This window comes from Loxodonta africana, chromosome 1, assembly GCF_030014295.1.
Source record: "Loxodonta africana isolate mLoxAfr1 chromosome 1, mLoxAfr1.hap2, whole genome shotgun sequence".
Lineage (NCBI taxonomy): Eukaryota > Metazoa > Chordata > Mammalia > Proboscidea > Elephantidae > Loxodonta > Loxodonta africana.
Genome location: NC_087342.1, coordinates 84,838,151 through 84,852,957, shown reverse-complemented (window position 1 = coordinate 84,852,957; position 14,807 = coordinate 84,838,151). Strand labels below are relative to the sequence as shown.

Here is a 14,807-nt window from a genome sequence, read left to right as displayed (position 1 = left end):
TTTCTGTTTGTTCAAGTTGTAGGGATAGTTCTTTGATTTTGGCCCTTTTTTCTTTTTCGATGTGTGCATTTATTGACGTACATTGGCCTCTGAGCACCGCTCTTGCTGTGTCCCAAAGGTTCTGATAGGAAGTGTTTTCATTCTCATTGGATTCTCTGAATTTCTTTATTCCCTCCTTAATGTCTTCTATAATCCAGTCTTTTTTGAGCAGGGTATTATTCAGTTTCCAAGTGTTTGATTTCTTTTCCTTTTATTGATTCCCACTTTTATGGCCTTATGGTCAGAAAAGGTGCTTTGTAACTTTTCAATGTTTTCGATTCTGCTAAGGCTTGCTTTATGACGTAATATGTGGTCTATTCTAGAGAACGTTCCATGTGCACTAGAAAAGAAAGTATACTTGGTTGCTGTTGGGTGGAGTGCTCTGTATATGTCTATGATGTCAGTTTGGCTGATTGTGGCATTTAGATCTTCCGTGTCTTTATTGAGCTTCTTTCTGGATGTCCTGTCCTTCACGGAAAGTGGTGTGTTGAAGTCTCCTACTATTATTGTGGAGCTGTCTATCTCACTTTTCAATGCCGATAGAGTTTGTTTTATGTATCTTGCAGCCGTGTCATTGGGTGCATAAATATTTAATATGGTTATATCCTCTTGGTCCCTTTAGTCATTATATAGTGTCCTTCCTTATCCTTTCTGATGGATTTAAGTTTAAAGTCTATTTTGTCAGAAATTAATATTGCTACTCCTGCTCTTCTTTGATTTCTATTTGCTTGATATATTTTTTTCCATCCTTTGAGTTTTAGTTTATTTGTGTCTCTAAGTCTAAGGTGTGTCTCTTGTAGGCAGCATATAGACGGCTCTTGTTTTTTAATCCATTCTGCCACTCTCTGTCTCTTTATTGGTGCATTTAGTCCATTTGCATTCAGGGAAATTATGGATAGGTATGATTTTAATCCTATGATTTTGATACCTTTTTGTGTGTGTTGTTGAAAGTTTCTTTTCCCCACTTGATTTTATGTGCCGAGTAGAGTTTCTTTATATATTGTTCTTTCCGCATATTTGTTGTTGTTGATTTTGCTTCTGTCGAGTCTCTATTTTTCCCTTGTATTTTATTTTGATGAGTAGGTTTGTTTGTCTCCTTTGTGGTTACCTTATTATTTACCCCAACTTTTCTGAATTTAAAGCTAACTTTTATTTCTTTGTATCACCGTATCTTCCTCTCCATATGGAAGGTGTATGATTACATTTCTTAGTCCCTCTTTATTATTTTAATGTTGTCTTCTTTTATATAATAACATTGCTGTTACCCTGTTTTGATCTTTTTTTTTTTTTTTTTTATAATCTCGCTTTGTTTTTTTGGATTTCCCTGTCTGGGTTGACTTCTGGTTTCTCTGCCAAGTGTTCTAGTCTTGAGTTGATACCTGATAATATTGATTTTCTAACCAAAGAACTCCCTTTAGTATTTCTTGCAGTTTTGGTTTGGTTTTTACAAATTCCCTAAACTTGTGTTTATCTGGAAATGTCTTAATTTCAACTTCATATTTAAGCAGCAGTTTTGATGGATATATGATTCTTGGCAGGCAATTTTTTTCCTTCAATTTTTTAAATATGTCATCCCATTGCCTTCTTGCCTGCATGGTTTCTGCCGAGTAAGTCTGAGCTTATTCTTATTGGTGCTCCTTTGTAAGTGACTATTTGTTTATCCCTCACTGCACTTATAAATCTCTCTTTATCTTTGGTTTTGGCAAGTTTGATTATAATATGTCTTGGTGACTTTCTTTTAACATCTACCTTATGTGGAGTTCGATGAGCATCTCTGATAGATATCTTCTCAGTTTCACAATATCAGGGAAGTTTTCTGCCAACAAATCTTTAACAATTCTCTCTGTGTTTTCTGTTACTCCTCCCTGTTCTGGTACTCCAATCACTCGTAGGTTATTTCTCTTGATAGAGTCCTGCATGATTCTTAAGGTTTCTTCATTTTTTTTTAATTCTTTTATCTGGCTTTTCTTCAAATGTATTAGTGCCAAGTGATTTATCTTTGAGTTCAGAAATTCTAGCTTCTACTTGCTCAATTCTGCTCCTCTGACTTTCTACTGAGTTGTCTAATTCAGTAATTTTATTGTTAATCTTCTGAATTTCTCATTGCTGTCTATGGATTTTTCCAGCTTATTAAACTTTTCATTATATTCCTGAATAATCTTTCCAATTTCTTCAATTGCTTTATCTGTGTGTTCTTTGGCTTGTTCTGTGTATTGCCTCATTCCCTTCCTGATGTCTTGAAGGGTTCTGTGTATTAAACTTTTCTATTCCGCATCTGTTAATTCCAGGAATACCCTTTCATCTAGAAGATACCTGGATTCTTTGTTTTGAGAGCCTGTTGAAGTGATCATGGTCTGTTTCTTATGTGACTTGATATTGACTGTTGTCTCTGAGCCATCTATAAGTTATTGTATCAGCTTATGCTTGCTTACTTTGTTGTAGCTGCTTGCTTTGTTTTGTTTTGGTATACCCCTCTGGGCTGCTTGAGTGAGCTAGCTTGATTATTTTTGCCGTTGGAGCTCTGATGTCCTGTCCCTAGCTGGCTAGAGCTGTTATAAGGTATATCAGTTTAGGAGTCCATTCAGTTTTCTTGTATGAACTCAGCTCAGGTTTCCAGGTAGCTGATCATCAAGTCTGTGGTACAGGCTCTGCTCTACAGTCTTAGAGGGGCAGGGGTGATTGGCGTATATACCTGTATCTGATTGCAGCAGGGGGTCATGCTCTGAACAAGGCAGGGGGCTGAGAACCAACCCCCATGTGTCTCTGAGGAAAATGTGTCCCTGTTCCCTAAGCATGCATGTGGGCGGGTTCTGCAGATGGACCATGGGCACCCAAAGGTTTTGTTTGTAAGGACTGGGAGGTACCAGTTATCCTTGGACCCCTGTCGTGGGTAGCTGGGAGACCTGAGTGGAGCTCCCAGTCCTTAGGTCTCTGATATGGGTAGGTGAGGACCTTGTTTAATAGGCAAAGCAATGTAAAACATGAAACACCCACCTCTCCACCATACAGTTGAAATGGTTGGAGTCTGCCAGCAAGGGCCTATTCTCCTGAAATAGACCCACACAGGTCCATGAAGAAGGGAAAGGTGCTCAAGGTCCATGGACATGAGCTGCTTCTGTCCTGAGCTCCCCTGGTTAATGGAGCTAGCAGATATCTTTTCCCCTCAATTGCAATTTTTTTTCCTTCCCCAAAGCTAGGAGGATGACTCTAGGTCCTCAACAGGGCCTATCTCAGACCCAGGGATTCAGTCACTGAAGCTGGCTAGGTTTTCGGGGACATGGTAAAATATATGCAAGTGCTTAGTTTTTGCCAAGGGTGCTCTTCTCCTCAGGTTCTAGAGGTGCGAGTAGGCTGTGCAGCTGGCTGCTTCTGCCTGAGGAAACTGCAGCCAAACACTAGTACCAGTCCGCCACCGCCGCTGCTCAGGGAATGGTGCGTGAGGTCTCCCCGTGATTCAGGTCTGGTAACTCCTCTCCACTTCTGAATGGTCTCTTCCTCCCCCTGCCCCTTAGTTCATTGTTTTTTTGGGACCGTTGTTGTAAACAGTGCTCGCTGGAAGCATCTGTCTCTTTTGCCTTCTTGGCTCTGCCCATTTCAACATTTTTTACTTGACATTGTTTGCTTTCATCATGTTGTCAGCCATCACCACTCTCTATTTCCAATTTTTCACCGCCCTTAACAGAAACTCAGTGTTCCGTAAGTAGCTGCTCCTCTTTTTCCCCACTCTCCTGCCCCTAGTAACCACCAATGTACTTAGGTCTCTATGCATTTGTCTATTTTAGGTATTTCATATAGGTGGGATCATAAAATATTTGTCCTTTTGGGACAGATTGGTTTCACCCAGCATAATATTTTCAAGGTTCATCCATTTGTAACATGCAGCAAGGCTTCATTTCTCTCTGTGGCTGAGTAATATTCCATTGTATAAATGCAACACATACCTTTTTATCCATTCATCTGTTGATGGGCATTTAGGTTGTTTTCACCTTTTGGCTATTCTGAATAGTTCTTCAATGAACATTGGTTAGAATTATGTTTGCAATTCTGATTTCATTTCTTTTTGATATATATCTAGGAGTGGAATTGTGGAGTCATATGGTAATTTTGTGTGTATTTTTGATGATGGATTTAAGCGTGCTGATTCTCAGCTAGCATGCACCAGTATAGATACTCTGTTTGTGAAAACATATTAAAATATATTTGGCCCATAGGAAAATAACTGTTTTAAGTAGTGTGATGTATGCTAATATGTAGTGATCTCAAATCTCATAAGTGTGAAACATGGAGTGAGTTAACTTGAACATTTAAGCTAAGTTGTTAACAAACTTAAAATTGACATACAACTTCATCATAAACAACTTCTAATATTATAAGCAAAAAACCGTCCTGTTGTAAGTGCTTTGCTATGTGATATGATGCGATATAACACTTAGTTTATTTGCGTTAGACACTCTGAGTATGCACCTCAGATTATGAACCTTTGACATAAATCATGCTGATGCAATGTGAACTGGGCATCCTCTCATAGACCCTTGTCATGCAAGACCAGAGAGACTAAACCACATAAAAACCCCAAGGCTTTATCTTCAAGTGAGAGCACGGTAGATGCATAACGATTCTATAAATGGAGTCTCTGATGTGTCCCAAGATTGAGACATATGCCACTGGAGACTGCCTGCCACTGCCACCAACCTCAAACCCCAGCTAAGAGGGTCCTCCTCCAGGGACTACCAGTCGTTGGTCATACTTTCCTAGTCTCATTAAAGGCAAATGCCTGAAGGTTGAAGATTTGGACTTTAATTATGGGCTAACTTTACCCTACCCTGATTCTCCACTTCTGAATGAATGTCTTCAGGTCTTACTTGTGTGCTTTGCCTTGAATACCTTGCAAATAAACTACATGAGTTTGTGCATGGCAAAAGTGAGAATTTCTCTACATAATTTACAATAAGATCCTAACAAGACAATTTGATTTAGATGTGTCCCTGAAATACAGCATGGAGATGGATTTTGCTTTATTAACTAATCTAAAAATCTTTTTTTAATAGGTAATTTAGGTCTAGTTTTTGTTTGTTGGTATAATTGGTAGTGTTGACTTAGTTCTGTCACATGGTGTTTTAGTACATATTTATAAATGTGTGAATATATATGTAATGTATTAATAAATTTATCAGTATATACTTTCAAAGTATATTAAAATTTTCACTATGCGATCAGTTTGCTTTCTCTCTATATTTGGTATCATTGCACTATTTAGGAGATTTGAACTTACTGCTCTTGTGGTTACTTTTATATCAATACCTTTTATAGACATTATTATTGGTTTTCTAATATGAGAGCTACTGAAATTAATAAATAATCTCTTTTCATCCCATTCTTCTTCATTCATTTCAAAATGATTTCCTTTTGAACTTTGTTAACGTGTAGGGAAATTTTCTTCTTCTTCCCATATATTCCCTCTCCTTTCTCCTGCTTCTTCACCTTCTTCTTCTTCTTTTTTTTTTTTTTTAGTGCTTACAAATATTTATTTATGTACTAGGATGTATAAAACAATTAACATGTATTATGTAATTTACTTCTCATAGCAACTCTCTACAGACATGGAAATATCTATTCAATTCTTCCTATGATAAAACTTTCTTCTTTTTGTTATTTTAAATTTTATTTATTTCGTTGTTGTCACTGTTGAGAATATGCACAGCAAAATGTACACCAATATAACAATATCTACATGTTCAATTCAGTGACATTAATTTCATTCTTCAAGTTATACAACCATTCTTACCCTCCTTTTCTGAATTATTCCTCCTCCATTAACATAAACTCACTGCCCCCTAAGTTTCTTAACAGATCTTTTAAATTGCTATTATCACTGTGATCCCATGTAGATAGATCTTAAAAGAGCATAATGCTCAAGGCAGACATTCTTGACTAGTTAAGCTAATCTATAGTTTGTTTTAAGATTTCAGGGAATATTTTTAGCTTAAGTTTCAAAGATTATATCAGCACAATTGTTTCTGGGGTTCATCCAGCTTTCATGGCTCCAAAAATTCTGGAGTCCAGGAGAATTTGAAATTCTGTTCTGTATTTCCCCCATTTGATCAGGATTCTTCTATAGACTCTTTGATCAAAATGTTTCATAATGGTAACCAGGCACCATCATGTACATGGATGCAATTAATCACACATCCCATTCCCTCCTTCTATTCCTGACTCTCTTTCTTCCCCAGTCATTCCAGGTGAATAGAGACCCGTTGTTGTGCCTTGGATGGCTGCTTGCAAGCTTTTAAGGCCCCAGGCACTATGCAATGAACCAGGAGGTAGAACAGAAGCACTACACATGTTATTAGGCCTATTAACTAGGATGTTCCATGAAACCATGATCCTAAACCTCCTAACCAAAAAACCAAATCCTATAAGGCGTTTAGTTGTACATAAGCAGGCTCAGCAGCTACTTATTTTTTTTTGTCACTGTTACAAATATGTCTTTCACATAACTTTAGCCAATTCAACTTTTTAGAGGTGTACAGCTTATTGATAGCACTTAAAATAATCAGCTGTACAACCCTCCCCTTAACCAATGTGATTTTTCCATTACCATAAAGTGAAGCTGAATACTCTATAAGCAATGACCACCCCGGATTCATTTTCCCTCACACCCCCGGTAACCACTAATAAACTTTGATCTCTATACATTTGCTTTTTTTTTTGTTTTATGTTTGTTTTTTTAATATATATACAGGTGGGGTCATACAATATTTGGAGCCCTGGTAGCATACTGGTTAAGAGCTTGACTGTTAACCAAAAGGTCAACAGTTTGAAACCACCAAGTACTCCTTAGAAACCCTACAGGGCAGCTCTACTTTGTCCTATAGGGTCACTATGAGTCGGAATTGATTCAACAACAATGTGTTTATAAAATATAGGTTGTTTTGTTGTTGACTTATTTCACTCGGCATAATTCAAGCTCCAGCCATAGTCTAGAATGTATCAAGACTTCATTTCTCCTAATTGTGGAGTAGTATTTCATTGTATGTACCACATTTTGTTTATTCATTCATCTGTTGATGGTCATTTAGGTTGTTTCCACTTTTTGGCTTTTGTGAAAAGCACTGCAATGAATGTTGGTGTAAAAGTCTCTGTTTCCCTCTCTGCTTTTAAGCCTTTTGTGTATATAAGAGCGGAATTGCTCGGTCATGGTGGTAGTTCTCTTTTAGTTTTTTGAGGAAATGCTCTTCTGTTTTCCACAACAGCTGTACCCATCTGCATTCACAGTGTCTTGGTCATCTACGGCTGCTATAAGAGAAATATCACAAGTGAATGGCTTTAACAAAGAGAAATTTATTCTCTAACAGTCTAGTAGGCTACAAGTCCAAATTCAAGGCATTGGCTCCAGGGGAAATCTTTCTCTTCCCTCTCATCTCTAGAGGAAGGTCATTGTCATCAATCTTCCCCTGGACTAGGAGCTTCTCCAAGCAGGAACCTCAGATCCAAAGGATGCACTCTGCTCCCGGTGCTGCTTTCTTGGTGGTGTGATGTCGCCCTGTCTCTCTGCTTGTTTCTCTCTTTTATATCTCAAAAGATATGGGTTTAATACACCATGTAACCTTGTAAATCTCATCAATACAACTGCTGCTAAGTTAATCCATCTCATTAATATCATAGTGATAGGATTTACAACACATAGGGAAATCACATCAGTTGACAAAATAGTAGACTATCACACTATACTGAAAATCAGAACCTACCAAGTTGACAGATATTTTTGAGGGACACAATTCAATTCATGACACCCATCGGAAATGGTCTCCTGCATTTTTTGATGGTTGTATCTACATTATCAGAGTACATATTCTGTAACCTTAATCTCTACCACATAGATTTCTCATCTTTGTGCTCCTTTATTGAGATGAATAAAAATAACTGAATCTTATGAGATAGCCTAAAAATGGCTGAAGACATTGAAGGAACTCTTATTTAAGTTCCGTAGATGATTTGTTCAAATAAACTCTGCTCTAATTCCATCCTTTTTAAGACTAGTGATCATTTGTCCTAGAAAACTGACTGGGTTTATTTCAAAACAATCATAACACTCAAAGGGACTTAGTCTCAATGCAGTAGGCAGCTATTTGGACATAAGAAACAGTTCTTCAGAGAGCCGTGTCCCAAGGAACGTTCTCTGCTAATCCATCTGGGATAAGAATAAAAGGCTTGTTTGAAAACAATTCCCTAAAGGCCTAAGAATAAAATACAAATAACGTATCAGGAAGGCTTCACTGATATTTCCACTATTATCTTCCTAAACCATGTTTTTTTCCTTGGTGCCCTTGTATCAACTGAAAAACTCACATTCTGAAACTAATTCTTAGATGTTTATCTGTGTACTACAGTTTTCCTTCTATGAACTTTCAAAAATTCATATACATTTCTTCACAATTGCTCTTCATTGAGTGTTATGTCTGAAAATTAAGGTGAGTAAAAAGACACTTTTCTTACAATGTCATGTATTCTTAGGGAAGGTTGGATATTTGTAGGTCTTAATGCCCAACACAAATATAAAAAGCAGAGAGCATTTCATTTCAGTGACCTTTTCCTCAACATTGGGAATACCTAGTTCATTGGTTAGGAAGCAACTTTCTTGCTGTAATAAATTAGCCTCTCTCCGTCTTTCTCTCTGACATAAACCAAACTTAAAATTACTACAATATTAATAAACAGTATATCTGACAGATGTCAAATACCCAAATGAAGTATGAAGTCCTTATTTTATCATGTGAACTTTTTTTATGTATGATCAAAATTTGATGGCTTGATTATCCATGTGTTTTATTCAGATTTCTTGGTGTCAGATAGATGTAACTTCTGTTTCTTGTAATGGCCCTTTGCAATATGCAAAGCTAAAAAATGCTGTAAACATGAATAAAATACTGTTTGTGATGAAAAACAGATGTGTTAAGTATACTAGAACAAAAAAGTGAGTGGAGATGCAAAATAGGTGTCAAAAGCAACACAGTCATGGCAATTTATTAATGTGACCTTAAATAGCTGTGGGTAAATGTCTCCCCACGTAGCAAAATTATGACGGAAAATCACTGAAAGTGAAAGATTCAAAAGTTAAAATTAATGAAACATCATAAGAATACCACAGAAAAGATTAGAGATTTAGGGATAGAATTACAGGGCTTAAATGTACTTCAGGAGTAAATTATATTGGTTAGGTCCATCTCTTGCTGTGTTTGTTTTTAAGGAAATATCCAGAGAAATTCCCCATTTATGGAACTAGTTCAGTGAAATAAAGGAGGATTTGAGGTAGTCACCATTCACACACAGAACTATATTTAATAAGCGAAGTAATAAGAACAAATTGCTAACTAATACAAACAATAAAATTTCTAAAAGTATACATGAATGAATATTGTCATTAGAGTTAGATGGAATTGATTATAAGAGAATTCATGAACTATCAAATGTAAAATTAACCCTTAAAACATTGAAGAACAATTCAAGATAGAAAAATATAAAGTTGTTAAAGGGGTAGTCAGTAGGTGACTTATAGTGCAATTACTTAATAATGTGGGTAAATTGGAATTCTTAGAATGATTATTTTAAGAAATAAATTCATGTTTTTTTTTTTTTACATATCCCACCTAAGACATAGAATTTTCACCTAATAAATAACTTAGTCCAAGATATGCTTTTAAATTCAATGTGTTCATATAACATTTTTAGTAATGTCAAGGTCAAATTAATATGTAAGGAACAGCATTCATTCATGAAACATCCCTGGAGTACAGATGTTTTCTCTGGACTCTTGAAATTCTAAATTTAGGCTCATTACCTCACTACTCATTTAGAACATTGATTGCTTTTTCATCTTTAGAACTTCCCTACTTATTAGCTATAGGAATCAATGATTAACAATATCCTGAAGTATGGAGAAAAAAATGAGTTGATGCATATAAAAAGTGTATTGCAATGTTTGGCACATAAAGGATCGTTAAGGATTAGACGGAATTATTGTTCTTGTTTTGTTACTGTTATTGTACACTCCTAGCCTAGGATAGCGTGTCAGCAATGGGCATCAATCACATCTTAGCTCTAAATAGCTCTGTATGATTCCTAGCAGGATGGCTTCGAGATTTAATGCAAAAGAGATTATGAAAACTGTACTTTTAGGAAGGTAGGTCTAGGAAGGTATCAGAGATTGAATTGTGTCCCCAAAAAATATATTTATTAATTTGGCTAGGTAAATATTTCCAGTATTGTGTGATTGTCCAGCATTTTTTGATTTTCTGCCATTTTGCTATGTGTTGTAAATCCTATCACTATGATGTTAATGAGATGGATTAGTGGCAGTTATATTGATGGGATCCTCAAGATTGGATAGTGTCTTAAGCCAATCTCTTTTGAGATATAAAAGAGAGAAGAGAGCAAGCAGAGTGACAGAGAGACTTCATACCACCATGAAAGCAGCACCGGGAGCAGATCGTGTCCTTTGGACCCAGTGTTCCTGTGAGGAGAATATCCTACACCAGGGAGAGATTGATGACAAACAAGGACCTTCTTCCAGAGCCAACAGAGAAGGCCTTCCCCTGGAGCTGATGCCCTGAATTTTCACTTGTAACCTACTAGACTGTGAGAGAATAAATTTCTCTTTCTTAAAACCATCCACTTGTGGCATTTATTATAGCAGCACTAGGTAACTAAGACAGAAGGTAATCTGCAACACTAAACCACTAATTGACTGAATGAATAACTCAGAATTTTGTTGCCTCATGCAATATCTTTCCTTCCCATCTGAATATACTTCATTTGAAGAAATAGGGATTTCATGAAACACACTTCACCACTTAAAACCTAGGATAGTGTGTCAGCAAAGGGCATCATTCACATCTTAGCTCTAAATAGCTTTGTGTGATTTCTAGCAGGATGGCTTTGAGATTTAATGCAAAAGAGATTATGAAAACTGTACTTTTAGGAAGTACTCATTACCAAATTAATTTATATCAAAGTACTAATTCACTCAGCTAATTTTGTTGTGTCAACGTATCTTTTAACTTAAAAAAAAAAGTAAAATAATTTCTGGACTGGAACATGTCTCTGAGTCTAAAATGGGATGTAGACTTTTCTCCTGAGAGCAGTTCACTGGAGTAACAAATATGTTTTGTAACTATGAACAATCAGTGAGTCACTGACAACTGTCCAAACTCTTACATAAAACAGGTTCATAAGCCACTCCACAATGAAAATGTCTATGACATGCACAAACTAGCTAAAATTTTTCATGAAAGATCAAATACATGAAGTTTAATCTCAATAGTTTTACAAGAAAGAATGCACACAAAACAAACTCAATTTATAATTAAAGAAATTGAAGCTAAAACTGCTTTCTTTTCTTGCTCTATTCCACATACAGATGGCTTAATTATTCAACGAAATACGTGGGCTGGGCAAGACTATCTTGATGATTCTTACATTTTCAGGGTTTTGCCTCCTTCTTCAACTATGTTGTTGTTGGGTACCATCCAGTGGATTCCTCAATATCTTTACTTTTTCTGACACTGCTTTGCAGCAGTGTTTCTCTAAATGACCCATGTGATTCCTGGACCCCATACCAGATCAACTCTATCAGACACCCGGATATAGGAACCAATAGCCTACATTTTTAACAGCCTCCTCAGTCAATTACTATGTAAACCAAGTGTTGAAAATCACTACATTGAAGTTTCCAAAATACTTCCATATCTATTTTTCTTTGGATACCACAACCCAAGGAGATAGTTATTGGCATCATGTATACACAGGAAGAAATTGAGTTTAAGAATGCTTAAAGTGACTGCCTTTCATTTGTGGTGTCATGAAGGGAAATAATGTTACCCTTACATATTGTCTTCAAGCTACTGTACCCCATATTGTATGAATATATGACCAATGCATAATCACGTTTTATTATTTCATAACTCATTCTGTCTTGCTTACCATTTTCCTGTTATAGATTAAATAAACTGAAGATAATGGCACTAACTAATGAAAGCCACCCTGAAGAATTTATCCTATTAGGCTTTGCTGACCGTCCTTGGCTGGAGCTTCCTCTCTTTGTCATTCTTCTGATAACATACCCTATGGCCGTGATGGGAAACATCACTATCATACTGGTGTCCAAATTAGATCCCCGTCTCCACAGCCCCATGTATTTCTTCCTCACCAACCTCTCCTTTTTGGACATGTGTTATACCACAAGCATTGTCCCTCAGATGTTATTTAACCTGGGAAGCTCTAAAAAGACAATCAGCTACTTGGGCTGTGCAGTTCAGCTTTATTTCTTCCACATGATGGGCAGCACAGAATGTCTACTCCTGGCTCTCATGTCCTTGGATCGCTATGTGGCCATCTGCAAGCCTCTTCACTACACCCTCATCATGAATCAGCAAATCTGTGTCCTCCTAGTATCCATTGTGTGGCTGAGTGGAATGACCTATGCTGTCTCAGAAGCAACTGTTACATTACAGTTGCCACTCTGTGGTCTCAACAAACTGGATCACTTGGTGTGTGAGATTCCTGTTCTGATAAAGATTGCCTGTGGTGAAAAGAGTGTTAATGAGCTCACACTCTTCGTGATCTGTATTTTTATGCTAGCTGTTCCACTCTGTCTAATTCTTGCTTCCTATGCTTGTATTGGGCGTGCTATGCTGAAGATTAAGTCTTCTGAGGGAAGGAAAAAGGCCTTTGGGACATGTTCTTCCCATCTCATAGTGGTTTTATTATTTTATGGCCCAGGCATTAGCATGTACCTTCAGCCCCCCTCTTCCATCACTAGGGACCAGCCCAAGTTCATGGCTCTCTTCTATGGAGTGGTGACACCTACACTCAACCCCTTCATCTACACCCTTAGGAATAAAGATGTGAAGGGGGCATTAGGTAGCCTGACTAGAAGGATTTTCAGTTCCAAGTGAAAGACGGTGGACATCAAATGAAGGTATTTAACAATTAGAGAAGGTTTATACAAAATTTTCCTAATAATTCAGTTTTATCTCATAAACCAAAAAATATATATAAATAAAATGAAAACACCAAACCCGGTTCCACCGAGTCAATTCCTACTCATAGTGACCCTATAGGACAGAGTAGAACCGCCTCATAGAGATACCAAGGAGCACCTGGGGGATTCGAACTGCCTACGCTTTGGTTAGCAGCCATAGCACTTAACCACTACACCACCAGGGTTTTATCTCAAAATTACCAAAATTTCATGTTAGGTGATGTTCTTTTAAAATGTGTCATGTGTCTGACATTCTTTTTTTTTTTTTTAATTTGTGGTAAAAATATATGTAGCAAGACATTTTCCATTTCAACATTTTTTACTTGACATTAATTGCTTTCATCATGTTGTCGGCCATCACCACTCTCCATTTCCAGTTTTTCATCACCCTTAACAGAAACTCAGTGTCTCCTAAGTAGTTGATCCCCTTTTTCCCCACTCTCCTGCTCCTGGTAACCACTAATGCTCTTTGATCTCTATGCATTTGTCTATTGTAGATATTTCATATTGGCATACAATATTTGTCCTTTTATGACAGATCGATTTCACTCAGCATAATTTTTCAAGGTTCATCCATTTGTATCATGTATCAAGGCTTCATTTCTCTCTATGGCTGAGTAATATTCCATTGCATAATTGCAACACTTTTTTTTTTTTAATCCATTCATCTGTTGATGGGCATTTAGGTTATTTTCACCCTTGGCTATTCAGAATAGTGCTGCAACGAAGATTGATATACAAGTATACGTTCGCATTCCTGCCTTCATTTATTTCTGGTGTATATGCGGAAACGACTGGATGGCACTAGTTTTTTTTTTTTTTTTATGTGGAAGATGAATGCGGAGTCATATAGTAATGTTGTGTTTATATTTGATAATAGTTATAGGCAAAGCTGATATTCAGCTAGTATGCACCAGCACGGACACTCTGTTCACGAAAATGTATTAAAATATATTTGCCCCATAGTAAAATATCAACTGTTTTAAGTAGTGCCTTTTTTTTTTTTTTATAATGCAGTGATCCTAAATCTCGTATGTGTGAAACATGTGATGTATAACTTGAATATTTAAGCTAAGTTGTTAACAAACCTGAAATTGACAAAGAACTTCATCCTAAACAACTTCTAATATTGTAAGCAATTATCTTGTTTTAAGTGCTTTAGTGTGATATGATGTGATATAATGATAAGTTCACCTATATTAGATATGCTGAGTGTGCACCTCTGATTATGAACCTTTAACAAAAATCGTCCTAATGGAATGCAAACTGATAGACCCTTATCATGCAAGACCAGAGGGACTAAACCAAATAAAAACCCGGGTCTTTTGTCTTCCAATGAGAGAAAGGTAGAGGCATAAGACTCTATAAATGGAGTCTCTGAAGTCTCTCAAGACTCAGACAGATGTTTCTGGAGACTCTGCCTGCCACTACCACCAACATCAAACCCAGCTATGAAGGTCCTTCTCCGAGGACTAGCCATTGGTCAACACATCCTCCATGGACCTCTCATTAAAGGCAAATGCCTGAAGGTTGAAGATTTGGACTTTAATTATTGGGCTAATTTTACCCTACTCTGATTCTCCGCATCTGAATGAATGTTTTGGGGTCTTATCTGTGTACCTTGCCATGTCTACTTTGCAAATAAACTACATGAGTTTATGCATGGCAAACACAAGCATTTCTCTGCTTAATTTACAATAAAATCCCAACAAGGCATTTTGTTTTAGGT

The 14,807-nt window shown here is 36.8% G+C and overlaps 1 protein-coding gene across 1 annotated transcript; it reads left to right on the top strand.

Moving 5' to 3' along the window:
• The first annotated feature begins 12,031 nt into the window (after window positions 1–12,031).
• Window positions 12,032–12,992, top strand: LOC135232979 (olfactory receptor 2B11-like). Its single transcript, XM_064295695.1, has one exon. The coding sequence runs from the start codon at window positions 12,054–12,056 to the stop codon at window positions 12,990–12,992; it is 939 nt and encodes a 312-aa protein (XP_064151765.1). The 5' UTR covers window positions 12,032–12,053.
• The last annotated feature ends 1,815 nt before the right edge of the window (window positions 12,993–14,807 follow it).